General features: G+C 39.7%; 2 protein-coding genes across 3 annotated transcripts; both read left to right on the top strand.

The window, feature by feature from the left end:
- The first annotated feature begins 2,676 nt into the window (after positions 1–2,676).
- LOC115970483 lies at positions 2,677–5,145 on the top strand. Its single transcript, XM_031090112.1, has one exon. It carries the CDS (start codon positions 2,677–2,679, stop codon positions 5,143–5,145), a length of 2,469 nt encoding a protein of 822 aa, XP_030945972.1.
- Positions 5,146–7,553: 2,408 nt separating this feature from the next.
- Positions 7,554–12,290, top strand: LOC115970916 (probable pectinesterase/pectinesterase inhibitor 7). 2 transcript variants are annotated; one of them, XM_031090541.1, is made up of 4 exons: positions 7,554–7,758; positions 8,718–8,866; positions 9,247–10,506; positions 11,379–12,290. In XM_031090541.1, the coding sequence occupies exons 3-4, from the start codon at positions 9,504–9,506 to the stop codon at positions 12,071–12,073; spliced, it is 1,698 nt and encodes a 565-aa protein (XP_030946401.1). In that variant the 5' UTR covers positions 7,554–7,758; positions 8,718–8,866; positions 9,247–9,503; the 3' UTR covers positions 12,074–12,290. The 2 variants fall into 2 exon arrangements, with proteins under 2 accessions (XP_030946401.1, XP_030946400.1); XM_031090540.1 differs by lacking the exon at positions 8,718–8,866.
- The last annotated feature ends 9,115 nt before the right edge of the window (positions 12,291–21,405 follow it).

Below are 21,405 nucleotides of genomic sequence, written 5' to 3' on the forward strand. Positions count from 1 at the left end.
TTCCCCTGTTTCTAACCCCTCCAACCCTGAACACCTCCGAGATGAAAGTCTACCCTTGTTTCCTAACCCAGAGACTCCACATATCCCTATTCCACCAGGTATCTTTTCATCTCAACCTCCTTTGGACAACACCCAACCTGAACATGAACATGCAACTCTTAATTCAGCAATTTTATCCCTTTCTTTAAGTAATCATCCCATTTCTCAATCTCCCCTCATTTCCCCTGCCTCCTCCCCTGATCATCCTCCTAATCCTGTCAATTCTACTAACCATAACCCGAACCATACTTTGCATACCTCTCAGCCTCTTGACCATAATCCTGAGAGTTCTGCTACCTTTACCCTGCGCCCTCCGTGTGCTTTACCTTCAGAATCCAATTTGCATTGGACTTGGATAGGAGAACATGGCCCTTTCATGACTAATAGCACCTTAAGAGAGATTTCGAGGTCCAACTCTGATACTGATAGTGATGAGACTGTTCTTATGTTCAATTTAGACAGGCTAAATGAAGGCTGTCCTGATTGGGTATGTAGGGATGCATGGAGTAGGGGACAAATACCTGTGATACCTGATCCTTTTATTGACAATTTAGTCCAAGGAGTGGATAGAGATAGACTTAGATTGGAAGTTGGTGATTCAAGTACTGGTCCTCAGATTAGAAGGATTCAAGACTTGGGCCAGGATGAGTCTTGGATCCAATACTTAGCAGATGATGAACCACAGGTGGAGTCTGCCCACAATCGTACAGTTAGCTTGGACACTGGGCTAAGCAACATTCATAATACAGCAATTACAAACCTTGGTCCTGGCCCACCCTCTCCTGCTTCAGTTGCTTCTGATCCGGGTCAACATATTAATTTGCAGTGTGGGACAGATTTGGTTAGCAGTCAAGTGCCTCCTAAGAAGAGATTCAGGATAGATATTGGACGGCTAGGGAGAAACATCCGCCAAAAGCTTCTCTGTGGATTCTTCTCAAAGGAAGGTACCAAATTTGATACCATTGATCCTCCATCTTTTAATATTGATTCTGCTTGTCATACAAATGTAGAAGCTCCATTTTATCCAAAAGGGTGCTGGGAAGCTGACCCTAATCAGCTTCCCCAGCAGCCATGAGGATCCTAAGCTAGAATTGCAGAGGTTTGGGCAAGCCCTCTGCAATTCTACAATGCCAACAAAAGCCCATGAATTTAAACTTGATATTATGTTTCTAATGGTAGTCGAAGGCAAAGGGAAAGAAGTGTGGACTAGATGTGGGTTTTCAGATGGATGGGAAGTTCCTAGAATGGGTTTTAGTGGGGGCCTGATTTTAGCTTGGATGAATAGACCTAATCTTAAGATTAATTTTGTTTCTAATCATTTGATTCACACTGAGCTTTTGGATAATAAAGGTTTTCCTGTTTCTATTACTTTTGTCTATGGACACCCTGAACATGATAAAAGGGAGGAGGTTTGGCAACAACTATCTTCCCTTAAAGCTTCTGCCCATCCTTGTTGGTTATGTATAGGGGACTTCAACCAGGTTTTAAACGATGAGGAAAAGTTTTCCTTCTCACAAGGCACTATTGTGGGTGCAAAGCTTTTTCAACAAGTCATTTCTAATCTCCAATTGGATGAATAACAGGGAGGGGAATGAATTTGTTATGGAGAGAATTGATAGGGCTTTTGCTTCAGTGGAGTGGATCAACATGTACCCTCTCTACTCCCTTAGAAATCTCCCAATAATTAGGTCAGATCATGGCCCAATCCTTTTGGACTTTGAACTCCAAACCCCCTTCAGATCCAGACCCTTTAGATTTAAGCTTATGTGGACTAAACACCCTAATTGTACGAGTATGATTCAACAAGCCTGGTCTACTAAGTCAACGGGTTCTAGGGCTGTTCAATTAAGGCATAAAATCCTAAATGTCAAGAAAACTGCTACTGAATGGAACAAATCAGTTTTTGGGAAGGTAGAGAGGGATATTAAGCCTAAACAGGCTCAGTTGCAGCAAATTCAAAATTCCTTAGATTCTATTGAGGATGTTAGGAAGGAGAGGCAACTTAGAAGTGAATTGGAAGACCTTATGAATAAGGAAGAATTAATGTGGGCACAAAAGGCTAGAACTAAGTGGATAATACAGGGAGACAGGAATACAAAATATTTTCAGACGGTTGTCAAGCAGAGAAGAGCCAAAAACAAGATTGTACAAATCAAAGATCCTAATGGAAACATTACTGATAATCTAATGGACATTGAAAGTATTTTGGTCGGGCATTTCAAAAATTCTTTTAGTAACAATAATCAGTCCAACTTTCTTGATATTGTTCATGATCTTCAATCCTTGCCCAATCCTTCTCTCTCTGATCAGCATAGAAGCCTTCTGAATGCTCCCATTACACCTACTGAGATTGAACACAATGTCTTCCAACTTGGCTCTCACAAAGCACCCGGACCTGATGGTCTTCCAGCCTTCTTCTTTCAAGAATTTTGGGGCATTGTTAAGTGAGATGTTATAAACACTGTTCAAGCTTTTTTCCACTCAGGGTCACTTTTTAAACCTCTTAATCATACCTTCATCACCCTTATCCCCAAGATTCCTTTCCCTGATGATGTCTCTCACTTTAGGCCCATTAGTCTTTGTAATGTTATTTACAAAGTCATATCCAAAATTCTAGTGAATAGACTCAAACCTCTCATGGACAGCCTTATAACACCCTATCAAAATGCTTTCATTAAAGGCAGGAACATTACTGATAACATTCTTATTGCTCATGAGATTCTGGATGTGCTTAGGAAGAAAAAAGGTAGACAGGCTTGCTTTGGAGTTCTTAAAATTGACATGAGTAAGGCCTATGATAGGGTCGACTGGACTTTTCTTAAGGCTGTCCTTACTGTTATGAAGTTTGAGGAAAGATGGATTCAGTGGATAATGGAATGTGTGACTTCTGTTAGTTATACATTGCTTGTTAATAGGAATCTAACATCCTCTTTTAAGCCTTCCCAAGAACTACGACAGGGAGATCCTCTCTCTCCCTATTTATTCCTGTTTTGTGCCAATATCCTTTCTATTGCCTTATTGCAAGCTGAAAATCAGAAACAATTAAAAGGTGTGAAGATTGGTAGGAATGGTCTCTCATTCACTCATCTCCTTTTTGCGGATGACTCTCTTTTCTTTTTCAAAAAGGATGATATGTCAGTTACAAAATTGATTGCCATCTTGGACTGGTATTGTTCTATCTTTGGACAGAAAATTAATTTGGAAAAATCGGATCTCTATTGCTCTCCTAACATGGCTGCTGTGGACAAAGAATCTCTTGCTTCTACACTTCATGTCAATCTGGTTCAGAATCCAGCTAAGTACCTTGGAATGACTTTTAAGATGAGGGGAAATAGATGCGCAGACTTTCATTTTCTGGTAGATAAGCTCCATTCTAGACTTCAAGGTTGGAAGGCTAAACTCTTATCACAAGCTGGTAGAACTACACTCATCTCTTTTGTTCTCCAATCTCTTCCCCTCTATGCTTTTTCCTGTTTCAGGGTACCTGATACCATTTGCAACAAAATGGATGCCGTTGTAAGAGCCTTTTGGTGGGGGCATGAGACTGGGGAAAGGAAATTACATCTAATCAAATGGGATAGAGTTTGTCAACCTAGGAGGCTAGGGGGGCTTGGTCTGAAAAAGTTCAAAACAATGAATCAAGCCATGATCACCAAACAGTTCTGGCGTATTCATCATAATCCTCATTCTTTTCTAGCTAGGACCTTCAAAGCAAAGTATTTCCCTAGAGGACCAATTCAGGATTGTTGCCCCAAACCACACCATTCATGGTTTTGGAAAAAAATCATTAGACAAGAATGTCCAACTTTGAGGGAAGGAAGATGGTGGATTGGGGATGGTTATAATATCCCTCTCAAGCATAAAGACTGGGTTCAATGGTCTCCTCTTAATCTTCAAGACCATAGACTTCCTACTGGAACTGTGGGAGACTTAATTAACCACACATCTGCCTCTTGGAACTATAATCTAGTTAGAGATCTCTACCCCCCTTCTTTAGCTAGAAAAATCTTTCAAATTCTCATCTCCAAAACAAACTCTGTTCAGGACAAATTGGTTTGGAAACACTCTTCTGATGGGGTGTACAATGTTAAGAAGGCCTATGAGATTCTTAACTTAGAGCAATTACAACCTTCTAATCATAATCCTTTTTATAAGGTGGTGTGGACCAAACTCTGGAAAGTGAAAACCCCTCTGAAAATAAACACTTTTGTGTGGAAGTTGCTTCTGGACAGCTTACCTACATTTTCCAATCTTAGGAGTAGAGGAATCTCAGCTGACTCTAATTGTCCTTTCTGCAATGAGCATGAGGAGACCAGCACTCATTTATTTCTTTTATGTTCCTTTTCGAGAGCTTGCTGGCATGGCACCACTTTAGCCATACACTCTTCTGACTTCAATAACTTGTCTGTGCAGCAGTGGCTAACTGGGGTTATCACCATGCACAACAACAAGGATCCTAATGTTATGAACTATCTGCAAGCATTATTCACAACCTTGTGGTCTATTTGGAATCACAGGAACAAAGTTGTTCATGAGGGTATTTCTCCTAATCCTATGAATGTAATTCTCATGGCGCAATCTCTATCTTGCAGGTATAAGGATGCATTCTCAGAACAGCTCAGCTCAAACCAGTCCCCAAGAATATCAACAACTCCAGTCCAATCCGCAGTTGGATCCTGGCAATTAATTATCAAAGTTACTGGGTTCAGAGACAAGAAGAGGAATAGAAGTGCTTTTGGTTTTGAAGCTGTCAACATACAGGGAGAAAGTGTCTTCCTTGCTGTGAATAGTAGCCTAGTTGGAGCAGCAGAGGAATTTTTGCTTGAAGCTGTGGTGGATGCCTGCCTTACAGCAAAATATCATGGGTTTCATAGTATTTTGTTCCTAAGTGATAGCAGAGGATTGGTCAAGCTTTTCAATACCAGGAAGGCTTTTGATTGGCAAACTAACTATAGGCTTGCTGATTTAAATTTTCTTGTACAAAATGGTCTCCTCTGCCACATGATCCTTGTTCCTCATATGCTGCTTAAAACTTTATGTAACGTTGCTAAAAAGGCAGTACAGGTGCCTATTAAACACTACTGGTTGAACCCAGCTCTTTTGTAATCTCCCTTTTTCAGTATCAAAAAAAAAAGGGGGGGGGGTATTGGCCTTATGTCAACGGTAAATTAATAGAACTAAATAATGTGTAATAAGTCATGCCAAATTAATTGGATAAACATGTGTTAATGGAGTAATTCTTAAGTACTTTCGGAGTATGAAGAATAATGCTCCTCCTTCTTACATTCATGGTGAGATTTACTCATTAAATTCATGGTGGGGTCCACCATGAGTGTGAGAGGAGAGAATACTATTTCTCCACACTCTGAGAGTACCTAAGAATTTCCATTGTTAATGTGTTATTGGCTCATTGTAACATTTATTACTAGAGGATCGGGAGGTCTAGGTTGGCGAGACGAGTGAGTCCAACATTGACCAAAAAATGCATGTAGAAAGAGAATTTATTAAAAAGAAACGACTATGCATGACTTTAATTTTTTTAATATTACTTAATCAATTATTTCAAGAAAAATAATAATTTTTTCTACCATTCCAAGAAATGAATAAAACATTTCAAGATTAAATGTGCGTTTGAATTTTGATTATAAGTCAGTTTAATTTTTCTTTCTTATTATTTGTAGATTTAAAATGAGTCACATGTTTATTTTATTTTAATTAACTATTTAAATAAACTGTTCTCAAACAGACACTAATTAAATTGATTTTTTTATTTTTGTTAATAAGACACTAAATAGAAATTTGATTAAAGACAGAAGTATGAATAATAAATATTGCCTACCTCTTATTTTGATATTAATCTATCATCTTCGCACCGTAGATGATATTTCCATAACACCAATCTCACGGGACAGAGCCCACCACATGAGACCGGTGGAAAAGCATAACTAAGTACAAAATTAGTAGTCCACCTTAATCTGTTTGACAAGTGCAGTGGGTCACATCTTTATGTTAAAAAGAAAAAAGAAAAAAAAAAGTAATCGGTCACATCAATTGGACTAACTAGAAGTGTATATAAATTCTAAATAGTTTGCACGGTTTGGTACGTATGTTTAAATAACAGTTTTCAGTTTTTTTAAAAATATGTATAGGTAAAAAAGTATGTAAAAATACGTGTAATATTGTTTAAAAACTAAAAACATGTATTTAAATTTATATACTAAACAGACCCTTTGTTGTCAGAAAGATATGAGAAATGTATACCAAATCAATTCTTTTTCTTTTTCTGATTAACGAAAAAATATCAATTCTTTACTAAACAAAAGTAGCTTTTATTTTTCTATTTTTTTTTATTTTTAAGGGAAGTGTTACTTAATGCTCTAAGAGCGTTTTGTTAGTGAACAATTTTTTTAAAAAAATTTATGAAAAATGAAAAAAAAGTTTTAATATTTTAACAATTTTTTCAATTTTCTATAAAAATTATATAAATTTTTTTAAAATAGTTTATTAATAATTTTTTTAAGGGTGTTCGTTAATATGATCATTTTTTTAATTACTATTGATAAAAATAGCATTAATAATAAGTACCCTTAACTTTTTTGTTATCAACGGAAGACAACACACAATTCACAAACAACTATTGATGAAGTCATGATTGGCCATTAATCACCAAGAGTGTTACAATCACTGTAAGTTTAGGGCCGACCCTAAACATTTTGGGGTTTAAGGCAAAAACTAAAATAGAGTTTAAAAAAAAAAAATTTATGTTCTAAATTCTTTTAAAGGTCATTATCAAGATTTGTTGTATTGCAAAATTGAACATCATTGTTATCTTGTAATTGTATCGTTTCATTATCTTCTAACTTTTTTTGGTTAATTTCTTGCTCATTTGTGACATTTTCATCTAAATTTTGTATTGTATTTTGTTTATTACTAATAACAAATTTATCCATTAATCATTTTTGAGACTCAATTAATTTTTCTTTTTCTTTTTTTTTTATTTTTTATTTTTTTAAGTTTTTCATATCCAGACATATATTTTATAATAGAAATTTCTAATCAAACAATACATTTATAGAGACTAAAATAAAAAATAATTTTCAAGTATAGAGTAATCGAACCTAATGTATATAAAAAGTATTATTGTAATTTCACCGAATAATAACATTTGCATAAAATAAAGACTTACTCATTATATTTATATTACCTATAACTAAAATATACATATATAAAAACGCAAGATTAAAATTAAAAAAAAAAAAAAAAAAAAAACCAAGCCTAGCCAGACAAGAATAAACCAAGCCCAGCCAAAACATACCCTATTACGGAAGTATCACCTATAACCAAATAATAATAATAATAATTAATAAATAAATAAAAAACAAACGCAAGCTTAAAAAAAAAAAAACTACTTCAAGTCTTCAAGGCCCAGCGGCCGACCTAAATAGAATCTAGAAGTAGGCCCAGCGGCCCCCAGCCAGCAATAGCCGACAGATAAGAAGCAGTAACAGAAGGAAAGTGAACAAAAAGTCAAAACGCATCTGCATAATCAAAAGAAAGAGAACAAAACTATACCTCAGTTCAGATCAGAGTCTTCAGATGTGATTGTATGATTATTGATTTAGATCGGAGGAAGCCAGTAGAGAGAGAATGAGAAACGCTGGGAGCAAGAGCTGAGACTTGAGAGAAAGAGGCAGAGAGCAGGAATGAGAAATAAAAACGGTAATAATTTTAGGAATTTGATATTTTTTATTTGTTGTGATTTGTGATTGTTTTGTGGTAAATTTCTTTGACCGAATTTTATTGTTTATCTTGTTTGAATTTTGGTTTATCTAAAGGATAATGATATTATTTTTGGGACAATTGATTTTGTCTAGAAGAAAGAATTTTTTGTAGTACTAATTTCTAACAAAATATACCAGAATTTTTGTTCTTTAGTTACAAAGATGTGCCAAAATTATTTTAAATTCATCTTCAACTTTTTTTTTTCCTACCTACCCCTACTTTTTTGAAATTTTGGGACCTCCTTTCTATTTCTATTTGGAGCTTTAGGCCAGTCCTGTGTAAGTTAAACTTGAGCCGTTGAGAAAGTAAGGACATGTTTGGTAATTAATTTTTTTTTTATTTTCTATTTTCTAAACTAATTTTTTATTTTTGAGACTAAAAATCTTGTTTCTCAGTCCAAAATAAACAGAAAACAAAAACTATTATAAAAATTCAATTTGTGAAAGAAACTAAAAAGATGTACAATGCTGTTTTTAATTTTTAATTTTCAAAAGTCAATGAAAACACACATTTAATTTAATGAATCTATCTCATTTAATGAGTTAGCATTAGAGTTTTTTCAACTAACCAAACATATTTTTGATTTCGAAAATACAATTTTTTTTTTTTTATATATTCTCAAAAAAAAAATTTTGAAAACAAAAGATAAAAATAGTTATCAAACATAACCTAAATCTTTGTCTCATTTGCTTGCTGACCCTTTGTTTTGAGTTCTTAATTATCACATAATTTGAGTCTAGTGTACTAAACCCATTATAACGATGATTTATGTTCACTTTTAATTATGGGTTGTCACACCGTTGGTACGATGATGAACGGGTTTTGAGTTTTGTGTACATGTCCTTTCACCTCTCAATGGAGAGCTAACAAATTTCTTACTCTTTACTCGAGTCTAGACGGCATGATTTTGGCTCTTCTCAAAGACTATTGCATGTCAAGGTGCCCTTAAACCAACATGACAAGACGTTGAAAATTAAAGTTTGACAAAGAGGAGGACGAAGTTGTTGGAAAGCTATTTAGCGAAAACGATTTTTTTTCGTCTTAGGTAAACGATATCCAAGAATGTGGATAGGTCAAAAATCATCTCTCTTTTTAGGAAAAGTACATGTGAACAAATAATTTTTCACAATTTTTTATTATAATTATAACGAAACAGAGTGTGATTAATGAAAAAAAAAATAATACATTCATGTTAAATGATGATTAACCACTGACAATCAACTACGTTAAAATTATAACAAAAAAAAATGTAAAATAATTTGTTGTATTAGAACTGCTCATGTTTTAATAGGCAGATTGTATTTGGATTTGTCACCAATATGACTGGCTCCTACCCCATGTTTGACAAAAGATAACACATACGTTAGATTTGTGATTAGTTTAAGTTCCATTAGATTCACTAATTAATTAACATTTGGATTACAGCTTGCTGCCTCATTCTTCATGGCAACCAATAGATTAAGTTGATTAACGTCAAGCCCAAGACCAACGCGCTGCGGAAAAATCATAAACGTTGACTTCAGATATTCAAATATCCCCATGTAAATTAAATCTCTGTCTCTTTACCATTTTTTAATCTCATCAAGCTCTCTCCCTTTCCCTATAAATTAAGCCTAATGTATTGAGTGAATTCCATCTCCACATCACATATATTTTTTGAACTCTCTCTTTTTGAAACCTCAATGGCTTCAAAGGTCTTCACTTTCTTTACATTTTCATGTTTCGTTTTCCTTGCCCCGTTTGCCTCTCTATCTTTTGCTGATTCAAAGAGCAATTCAACCAGCCCAGTCTCACCAGGAACCATTTGCAAGTCCACCCCAGATCCTCACTTTTGCAAAACAGTGCTCCCTAACCAAACCGCCAATGTCTATGACTATGGCAGGTACACGGTCCGAAAATCTTTGTCTCAATCCCGCAAGTTTTTGTCAATGATAGACAAGTATCTAAAGCAAAGCTCCACTTTAACAAATTCAGCAATTCAAGCCCTCGAAGATTGCAGGCAACTAGCTGAACTCAACATGGATTTCCTTTTGAGCTCATTCCAAACTGTGAACAACACTAGTAAAACTCTTTCTAGTGCAAAAGCTGAGGACATCCAAACCTTGCTTAGTGCTATTCTAACCAATGAGCAAACTTGTCTGGATGGCCTACAAGTCACAGCTTCAGCTTGGAGCGTAAGGAAAGGCCTCACTCTCCCACTTTCAAATGACACTAAACTATACAGTGTCTCTCTGGCTCTTTTCACCAAGGGGTGGGTGCCTAAGAAAAAGCAGAACACAACATGGAAACCTATTAAGAGACAACTTGGTTTCCGAAATGGACGCTTACCCTTAGAGATGTCAAGCAAGACACAAGAAATATACGAGTCAGTTAGTCGGAGAAAGCTAATTCAGTCACAGGGTGTTGATGAGGTGGTTGCGGTGTCTGACATCGTGACTGTGAGTCAAGATGGAAGTGGAAACTTCACCACCATCAATGATGCTATTTCTTCATCTCCAAACAATTCTGCCCTGACTAATGGGCACTTCTTGATCTATGTCACGGCTGGTGTGTATGAAGAGTACGTGTACATTGCCAAGAACAAGAGGAACTTGATGATGATAGGAGATGGTATCAATCAGACAATTATCACAGGCAACCGCAGCTTCGTGGACGACAACACAACCTTCAATTCTGCAACATTTGGTAAGAACTATTATTACGCATTTAAATTCTAAGCTGCAAAGTCAACTAAACGGCTCAATTTTCGATAATTTGGTATGCCATTCGAATATAATATATATGTTCGTTTTTTTTTTTCTTTGACAAATATGTTCTATGTGTAAGTATATAATATGGTCATAGTTAGGAGTTAGGAAAATATTGACTTTTAAATTAAAAATAAAAATTTGTTGATAAGACAAGTTATATTTAATATAACATCATTTTCATATAATTCATATAATTTTCACATAATTCATTAAAGATGCTATTATTTTACGCGATTGTAATCAACAAATCATTTTAATAATTACGAAATTTTTTTAGCAATACCAAACTTATTATATTTAAATGTGTGAATAGTACTGTTGGATTCATTTTTAATGAAAAATTGTTGAAAAGTGATGTTTGTGGGTCCGTAAACAGTACACAAACACACTGTACAAGGGGAAAAAGTCAAAAGTTCCAGCTTTTGAAAAAAAAAAAAAAGTTACAAAAACACAAATGTGCGTTTGGGAAGCGCGTTTCGCACTCTTATTGTACAAGTTATGGCATTCCCTTAAGAAAACATAACCTTATAAGATAGTAATATTTAATATATGAGTAAAAACAAAATTTGGAATTACATTATTTAAATCAAATTCAAATAAATTAATAAAAAAATATTACTTTTCAAACAAAGGAGGGAGGGGCAGATTAAAAATAAATAAAACAAGAGCCAACAACAAGAAGCAAGTAGTAGACAACTTAATTCTCAAAAAAAAAAAGAAAAAAAAAGTAGTAGACAACTTTTACAATAAGCGGTTTTTTTTTTTAACTTAGGCATGATCTAATGGATTTTGATATTCATATTGCAGCTGTGGTGGCAACAGGGTTTGTGGCAGTAAACATAACTTTTCGCAATACTGCTGGGGCAATTAAGCACCAAGCAGTAGCAGTTCGAAATGGAGCTGATTTGTCCACATTTTATAGCTGCAGCTTTGAAGCCTATCAAGACACCTTATATACACATTCTCTCAGGCAATTCTATAGAGAGTGTGACATATATGGCACCGTAGATTTCATATTTGGCAATGCTGCGGCTATTTTCCAAAATTGTAACATATACCCACGATTGCCAATGAGTGGACAATACAATGTCATCACAGCACAAGGTCGAAGCGATCCGAATCAAAACACGGGTACCTCGATTCAAAATTGTTCTATTAGAGCTGCCGATGAGTTGGCTTCGAGCAATATTACTTTTCAGACATACCTAGGAAGGCCATGGAAGAATTTCTCTAGGACAGTTTACATGGAAACTTTCCTGGATGGTTTGATAAACCCTGCTGGTTGGATTGCTTGGAGTGGAGATTTTGCACTAAGCACATTGTATTATGCCGAGTATGATAACACGGGACCTGGATCAAACACTACAAACAGAGTTTCATGGCCTACTTACCATGTGATTAATAATGATACGGAAGCTGCTAATTTCACTGTGGCTAACTTCTTGCTGGCTGATGATTGGTTGCCTCCAACGGGAGTACCTTACAATGGTGGCTTCACTTGAGGAGCTTCTTATGTATATATAGGCTATAGCTAGCTGTTTGTGACCTTGTTCTTTCACATATACTTTATTATTTATTTATTTTGTCATCATTAATTGTTTAATTAAGTATAATAAGGATGTAATGGCCAAGCTTCTACAAAGTACAGCTTGGTTTTGACCAGTGAGGATCAACTGTATTGTACACTTAAATTACTTAATACAAGAATGTCAATTACTTTCAATCAAGATTGAAGAATAGAAACTTTTTTTAATTCCACTGAGGACTAAAAAATCAACGGAGACTGCTACTAGTAAATTGGATGACTGACTTAATTAGAGACATGAACATTATCACAAATCACAAGTGACAACTAATTCTAAAAGTCTTTGTCCATACCCTAAGAAATTAACACAAGAAGCCAATAAAAATGGCACTGGGACCACTACTAACCCACAAATCAAGAAAGAAATTTGTATGAAATACACAGTTTGGAAATTGACAAGTTCCTGAGCTTTTTTGCTAGAACCAATTTTCAACACGTTATTGTCACTTATTCTAGCACAAGGTGGGACATCTCAGACACTGAATCAGCAAAGATAGATGGTTTAAAGCAGCCCTCCTAGGTGTTTATAATATTGGTCTTGTTAATGGATATTCTTAAGGTAATTGTTAATATTAAATAATTTTAGGAAAAATTAATTTTATACCACTTTCATGGAATTAACAAGTCAACAACCGTAAATTTCATTTATATAATAAATTATGTGATCACAATTTTGGCTTTAGTTCAAAGATGCAAACATTTCCTACGGTTTCAGGCTTGCAGGTTCATATTTCTAAGAAGAAAATATATATTATGTATCTTTCGAACTACCACTGCTTGGTGCTTAATTGCCCAAACAGTATTATGAAAAGTTATGTTCACTGCCAAAAATCCTGGTGCGACCACAGCTACAATATGAATATCAAAATCCATTAGATCATGCCTAAGTTAAAAAACCACTTACTATAAAAGTTGTCTAATACTTGCTTTTTATTGTTGTGGGGTGTGTGCTAGACTGCTACACTTCTAGTGGTCAATAAAGAAAAATAATGAAACAACTAAACAATAAAAAATTATGTTGGGTTGAATTGTTAATAAAGTCATACTATGGACACAATAATAATTATTATCTTTATTGTATTAAGAAATAATATTTCAAAATATGAAAACTCGTAGAAGGGATTTGTAAAATTTTATGTATTTGTGTTTTTTTTTTTTTTTTATCAATATATGAAATTCTCTTTTTATTAGATTGTGTAATTTAAGTTTCTAAAGGATCATCCTAAAAAAAAAAAAAAAAAATTCATAGAGCCACCACTATGAGGAGGAGCTCAAGTCATTTGCAACTTTTCTTTTTTTTTTTTACAAAAATAATTTGGGTTGTTTAGAGCGCATTTGAAATTATTTCAGTTTTATAAATTAATATGTCACCAATCACAAGGAATTTATAATTCAAATACTCATTTATTATCTTGTTGAAATATCACTAGTCTTATTTATTGTCATGTTAATTTGTAAACTTTTTATAGTAATAATAGCTCTAGGATTTTTCCAAAAAAAAAATTTGGATTCATAAAAAATACAACCATAGAGTGAATTTGTCATATCAAAAAGTAAAATTAAGTGATTTTAAATTTTTTTTTTAAATTATAATATAGAACATTTATAATTACTAAATATAATAGGTATTTACTTGCAGATTGTAGGGGACAGATTTTGAGGCCCAAGCCCAGCAAGCGAGCGATTCTGGCCCAAAAGACCCTCAACAATGAATTTGTAGAGAGTGGGTCGTAGAACTAGGTCTTGACAGAGTAAACGTAATTGTTAGTAAGCCATGCAACCATTTGAACGTGGGAATACTTCATTAAGTTTTCCGGGATCACAGTTCATGGGGTTGTACCCCAAAGTTTCGTTTACAGAATTCCTTTCTTTCTCTTTCTTCTTTTCCTTACTTTTTGCTTCCCAGCTTCCGATCCCCTGATCATGGGGGTTTTCTTCTCTTATATAGCATCCTTCAAATGATAATGACCCTACACTTGTTGATCATCTGGGCCTCTACTTGAGTGCCTGTCTCATAGGACATCCTCCTCCTTTTCTGTGAGTTGCACTGGCCAAGATAATACTATTCTCCTGTCTTCTCCACATTAATGCGGCTGGAAAAGTAGCTTCCTTGCATTTAATGCGGCAGTTGTGGTTGCCCCCTGAACGTCTAGCATTTTCCTTTGATTTTGGATGACCTTTCACCATGTAAAGGGTGTGAATTGGACTCCCGTTTGGTGCGTCTGAGGAGGCACTCCTCCTCGGATGCCCCTTAAACAAGCCCGGCCCAACATGGTTGGGCTGGGGGTCCTCTATCCGTATTTTCACTTCCTATTATGGTTGGGCTTTGTACGGGTACCATGACCCACAGTTTACTAGCGAACTTTACCCCCACAATAGCCCCTCAAAATTCAGGCTCTTCCTTCTTGGTCCGAGGAGGAAAGGCGGGATTTTGATGCCTACTGGACAGTTCGTTGTGGATTCCTGCTTTACACGTGCGGGGACGTGCCCTCACGTGCCTCATTAATGCTGCAGGCATTTATTGACCCGGGGGGAAGTAATTGCAGCTTTTTGGAGTTTTACGCTCTTTCAATCCAACGGTTGGAGACCAGATCAACGGTGGACAACGTTTCATTTGTTCTAGGCGGGAGTGTGTCTGTCCAACTCCCTTTGAGTATATAAGGTTTTGAAGGCGTTCATTCCTCGCTTTTTGACGAACATTCCAGTATTCAGAACATCTCAGAGCCTTCTCCTTCAGCACGTTCTTACCTTCACTGCCGTTCTCTTGAAGATTCCGTCAAGTTTCTTATCCGTAAGTGCGCGCTTCTCCTTCGTTACTCTTCATTAGACAAAACTGCCTTCACGTTGTCTAGGATTAGGGGGGATGGGTAGGCTTGAGAAAATGGTAGACTCTCCGGCCGGTATGGCGGGCTTCAGGGTGAAGTATCGTATTCCACCGGAGGTAGGTTTAGAGTATTGCCACCAGGAGGAAATTTTGTTCAAGAGAAGAATGGGGGAAGTCGCAATTCCAATGATAGCCTTCGTGGAAGGAGGAATGACGATTCCAATGGGGAGAATAACTAGGGACTACCTACGTGGTCATAGATTGGCCCCCCACCAGTGCACCGCGAACCTATTCCGGATCCTGGAGTGCGCTGACGCCTTAAACGACCAGATGAACCTCGACCTTTCATGGCACGACGTGGTTCATCTTTATGAATGCCATAAGCTTGGCGACTCATACTACTTAAAGTCCAAGACTGACGAAGTGAGGTTGATATCCTGCCTTCCCAAGTCCAGCAAAAGCTTGAAGGACGATCATTTGATCGTCTCCGGACCATGGCATGACGGCATTCACTGTCCGACTAGGGCGGGAACGCCAGGTGGGGTGGCATAGAACTAGATTTCGTGGGGAGGACCTTAGTTTTGAGCCCCCCCCCCCCCCCCCCCATTTTTTCTTTTTCTTTTTATTTTAAACTTGTTGGTTTGGTTGCATGCCTCCTCGGACTAACATGAACCCTTTAACGGCCTTTGCAAACAAGGAGCGAACATCCCCTCGGCTGAGCTTGGTCAACGTCCCGGCTCTAAATTACCTCCTGAGATCTGAGATTTTCGTAAGCGAGGACGGACAATTATGGTCGGCTCCCTTGATTCTGGACTACGTTCCCCTCACTCGATCCTTGGTAGACGCCGGCCAAGCTATAAGGGCTGGCAGTCCAAGATTGGCACGTATTGACGTATCCATACCAGGGTTCCTTGCTTCAACAGACTTACCTCTTGTTCAGCTGCCTCCCCAACGCGCCTTTCCCGCAGTGGTTATCTCGGAGGAGGAGGCTGGTTCTTCGCATTCATCCTTAGAGGAACAAATAAACCAGTTCCAATTTACCGAGGAAGGAGAGGTGTCGGCCAGGGTAGTAGAGCTTTCGGACTCCGACGCCGATTTAGACCGTGCATCTGCGGCTCCTGATACTGGTTTAGTCATCGCACAAGTTGATATCAGCGAAGAGATTGAAGAAGAAGGAATGGATTTGAAGCCAAGGACTGGCCTCAGGGGCCTTCTGTCTAACAGGAGCAAGGGGCAGTCCTCTAAGGACGTCTCGAAGGAACAAACTGCCCCTAAGGCCCCTGCTTCTCCTCTTCCTCCCTCGTCGGACGCGGCGCTGCAGCCTACTACTAACTTAAGGCGAAAAAGGCCTGTAGAAGAAACGGAGGAGGGAGAGATTGGGCGTGAAAAGGCCAGGCCTCAGAAGAAAGGCAAGGAGACGAAAGAGCCTCGAGAGAAGAGGACTAGGTCCGTTAATAGCCGAGACGAGGCGGCCATTCGTAGGGAACAACGTACATGGTCGCCGCGGATCGAATTAGACGGTGCCCCGATCCCTTGGGATGCGACCCTATAGGAATCCCAACGAGGGCAGGCATCATTCTTGGTCGAAGCCCTGCAGCAGCCTCTTCTCTTGCCCCGTGATATGGAGGGTCTCAGAAAGACTCGTCAGCCAGACCTTTTCATGTCATTGAAGAGGAACATGGCCATGGTAAGTTAAATCTTCTACCTCGTCTCTGTATTGTGTACCCTCTTATCGTCATGTTTTAATAAGGTTTTTATTTCCTTCTGAGCGCAGGTCACTCAACAAATTTTTGTTGCTGAGGAATGGGCCAAGAAGGCTCGTGAGGACTTGCATAGGGAGGCTCAGTCCCGCTCTGCCGCTGAGAAGGCCACTGGCGATCTCAAACAGGATTTTGATCGTCAGAATAATGAAATAAAAGAGGTGAAGAAGGCTCATGCGAGTGTGGAGGCCGGCCTTAAGAATGCCGAAAAGCAAGCTGATGATCTGTGCATACAGCTCCGCCGATCTGAGGAGAAACTCTCAGAGGAGCAGCAGGCGGTTTCAACACTCAAGGCTGAGCTTGCAAGAATCAAAGATGAGGCCCGCTTGGCCAGGGAGGCTGCCGAGAAGGCTGTGGCGGCCTCGTATGATCGTGGAGTCCATGATACTGAAGTCAGGCTGGCCAAGGAAGTGGCCACTGTCTGCAGGGAGTATATCACCACGTCCTGGGGGGTAGCAATGGATCGCGTAGCTGTCCCGACAGACTCCGATCTCAGGAAGGCTGAGAACATCTTTTTCCCGGAGGACGTGCGTGAAATTCCTGATGAAGTTGCCTCCGCAGACCCTCTTCCAACGGACTCCTCCCTTCCCGAGGTCGAGGGCAATGAGCAGGTCGCGCAGGGAAAGTTACCCGAGGACAGCCTTTCCATCAACGAGATCGTCACACAGGCCAAGGAGGTTGCCCCGGGGACCCAAGCAGCTAATGATCAGCCCGCTCCTGCCCAAGGCTCTTAGGAGACTAGTGTAGGATTTATTTGTCTTATTTTTTGTATTTTGTTTCGTTTTGCCTTGTTAGTGTTTGTAAACAGAACTGCCTTTGGTTTTTAATGATAAAGGTTATTTCCCTTCAAATATCATTGTCTTTCCTCTCTTTTGTTTTCATCATGAATGGACGTCTATTCCGTCACTAACTTGTTGAGAACTAAGCATAAGCGAATGAATACGTGAAAAGAACGATAGTTAATAATTAGGTGAAATGGCTGCGAACTCAAATTTCCCCAAGTCCTTGGTTCGAAGAGCCAGCCAGGACTTGGGTTCTATTTAACATCTAGGGAGAACGGCTTAATGGTTAATTTCCCCCAAGTCTGTGGCTGAGGAGCCATGCAGGACTTGGGCTCTGTTTAACACTTAGTGAGAATAGTGTCGTGGTTAATTTCCCCCAAGTCTGTGGCCGAGGAGCCATGCAGGACTTGGGTTCTGTTTAACATTCGATAAGAATAGCTTAATGGTTAATTTCCCCCAAGTCTGTGGCTGAGGAGCCATGCAGGACTTGGGTTCTGTTTAACACTTAGTGAGAATAGTATCGCGGTTAATTTCCCCCAAGTCTGTGGCAGAGGAGCCATGCAGGACTTGAGTTCTGTTTAACACTTAGTGAGAATAGTATCGCGGTTAATTTCCCCCAAGTTTGTGGTCGAGGAGCCATGCAAGACTTGGGTTCTGTTTAACACTTGGTAAGAATAGCTTAATGGTTAATTTCCCCCAAGTCTGTGGCCGAGGAGCCATGTAGGACTTGGGTTCTGTTTAACACTTGGTAAGAATAGCTTAATGGTTAATTTCCCCCCAAGTCTGTGGCCGAGGAGCCATGCAGGACTTAGGTTCTGTTTAACACTTAAATTAAGTAACTGCACAGCAATACGGTATCGAAGATTATATCTTTCATTAATAACAGTACCTTTTCAGGTTGTTTACATTCCAAGGGTGTGGCACTACACGCTCGTCCAAGTCTTCCAAAAAGTAGGCTCCTACGCCAGCTACGGAAGTGACACGGTACGGTCCCTCCCAGTTTGGTCCGAGCTTTCCCCATGTGGGGTTCATCGCAGTGCCTAAGACCTTCCTCAGTACTAGATCCCTAGGCGCCAAGGGTCTGGACTTCACCTTGGCGTCGTAACCTTGCTTGAGCTTCTGCTGATAGTTAGCTAGGTGGACCATCGCGCCTTCCCTTCTTTCGTCGATGAGGTCCAAGCTTCTTTCCAGAAGTTTGTTATTGGTCGCGGGGTAGAAGGTGGTAGTCCTCTAGGTTGGGAAGTTCACCTCCAGTGGAATGACAGCCTCAGCCCCATAGGTCATTGAAAAAGGGGTCTCCCCTGTGGACCTACGAGGCGTGGTACGGTATGTCCACAAGACATGGGCTAACTCCTCTACCCATCTTCCTTTCGCGTCATCTAGTCTCTTTTTCAGTCCGTTCATTATGGTTTTATTGACGGCTTCTACTTGTCCATTACTCTGGGGGTAAGCTGGCGTGGAGTACCGGTTAACAATTCCTAGCTCACTGCAGTACCTTCTGAAGGCTTTACTGTCAAACTGGAGCCTGTTGTCCGACACTAGGGTGTGCGGGGTGCCGAACCTGGTGACTATATTTTTCCAGAGAAACTTCTTGACATCGATGTCCCTAATGTTTGCCAGCGCCTCAGCATCGACCCATTTGGTGAAGTAGTCGGTGCCGACGAGAAGAAATTTCCTGTTCCCTGTTCCCTGTTGCCTTGGGGAATGGACCAAGTATATCTAGGCCCCATTGCGCAAATGGCCAGGGACTGGACATTAGATTTAACTCACCACCAGGCTGGTGTATGCTCGGAGCGAATCTCTGGCATTAGTCGCACTTCTTCACATAATCCAGGGCATCTTTATGCATACTCGGCCACCAATATCCCAGCGTTAAGGCTCTGTGAGACAAAGACCTACCCCCCGTGTGACTTCCGTAAATTCCTTCGTGTAACTCTTCCAGGATGAGTTCAGCAGCCCCTGGGTGCACACACAGCAAATACAGCCCCGAGAACGAGCGTCTGTAAAGCTTGGAGTCCTCCGACAACCAGAATCGAGTAGCTTTTCTCCTGATTTTGCCAGCCTCAACCTTATCATCTGGCAAGGTGTCGTGCTTTAAGTACAGAACGATAGGATCCATCAGCTCGGTCCTGCCCTGACGTTATGTATTCCCAACCCATTGGCCTTCTCTATTAGTGGATAGGGGATCTCTTCTACCAAAATGACTCGAGGTAGAGGCTGAGCCGAGGAGGTAGCCAACGTCGCGAGAGAATCGACATGAGTGTTCCCACTTCTGGGTACGTGCGTCAAGCGGAAGTGATGAAAATGGGTTTGTAGGTGCTTAACCCGAACTAGATACTCTTGCATTCTCTCGTCCTTCGCCTCCATGTCTCCATTTACCTGCCCCACAATAAGTCTTGAATCCGAGAACATGTCTACGTATTTCCCACCCATTTTCCGGATCATCGACATTCCCTCCAGTAGCGCCTCGTATTCGGCTTCATTATTAGTGGCTGAAAACTCGAGTCTCAGTGACTTTTCTATGGTTATCCCCATCGACGTGCGCTTTCCACCAAGTCTTTTCATGCTGAGAGACTGTGCTGATCATCTTCTCATCAGCCCCTCGTGATCCCGCCACATTTTGTTCCTCTAGCGTGGGCTCCGCAAACTCTGCTATTAGGTCGGCAAGGACTTGGCCCTTTATAGCAGTACGAGGCATGTACCTAATATCGAAAGCGCCCAGGATCGTTCCCCACTTTGCAATTCTGCTTGTGTAATCGGCGCTGCGTAGGACAGACTTTATGGGGAGTTGTGTTAGCACCACCACAGTGTGCGCTTGGAAGTAGTAGGGAAGCTTTCGCGTGGCCTGCACGACGGCCAAGATAGCCTTTTCGAGGGGTAGATAACGGGTTTCCGCCTCCTGCAGTGATTTACTAACGTAATAGACTGGTCGCTGTGTGCCGTTGTCTTCTCGGATTAGCACCAAGCTTATTACATGTGGGGCTACCGCGATGTAGGCAAACAAAACCTCGTCGGCATCTGGACTGGACATAATTGGTGGTCGGGCGAGGTACTCCTTTAACTGTTGGAAAGCTACAACACAATCTTCATTCCACTCAAATCCCTTCCACTTGTGTAATAGGAGAAAAAATGGCCTGCATCTGTCTGCTGAACACGAGATGAAACGGTTTAAAGCAGCTATCATGCCAATAAGCTTCTGGACCTCTTTAGGGTTCCGAGGAGGCTGCAAGCTATGGATGGCTCTTATCTGGTCAGGGTTAACCTCTATGCCTCTGTGAGTCACCATATAACCTAAGAATTTTCCTGATCCCACTCCAAACGAACACTTGGCTGCGTTCAGTCGTAGCTTGTACTTTCTCAGTATTTGAAAAACATTGTTTATGTCTTCAAAATGGTCGGGAACTACCTTGCTTTTAACCACCATTTCGTCTATGTACACCTCAACACTTTTACCCATCTGCTGTTCAAACATCTTGGTCATCATCTTTTGATAGGTTGACCCGGCATTTTTCAGGCCAAAGGGCATCACCTTATAATGATAATTTCCAACTGGGGTGACAAAAGCCGTCCTCTCCTGGTCTTCGGCAGCCAGGGGTATCTGGTGGTAGCCCTGAAAGGCGTCTAGAAAACTCATCCTTGGGTGTCCGACAGTTGAATCTACCAACCGGTCTATCCTGGGCATTGGGAAGGGATCCTTGGGACACGCCTTGTTCAGGTCTGTAAAGTCTACGCAGACCCGCCATTTCCCGTTCTTCTTCTTCACCACTACCGTGTTAGCCAACCACTCGGGATAGAAGACCTCTTTGATAGCCCCAGCTTTCTTCAATCTTGCAACCTCTTCTCTCACGGCGTCAGTATGTTCTTTCGACGGTCGTCGAGGAGC

Source organism: Quercus lobata, chromosome 12 (genome assembly GCF_001633185.2).
Source record: "Quercus lobata isolate SW786 chromosome 12, ValleyOak3.0 Primary Assembly, whole genome shotgun sequence".
Classification (NCBI taxonomy): Eukaryota; Viridiplantae; Streptophyta; class Magnoliopsida; order Fagales; family Fagaceae; genus Quercus; species Quercus lobata.

Coding starts and splice junctions, on each gene's coding strand:
- LOC115970483 (XM_031090112.1), top strand. CDS start 2,677: ATGGACAGCCTTATAACACCCTATCAAAATGCTTTCATTAAAGGCAGG.
- LOC115970916 (XM_031090541.1), top strand. CDS start 9,504: ATGGCTTCAAAGGTCTTCACTTTCTTTACATTTTCATGTTTCGTTTTC. Junction 10,507..11,378: donor CTTCAATTCTGCAACATTTG/GTAAGAACTATT, acceptor TTCATATTGCAG/CTGTGGTGGCAACAGGGTTT.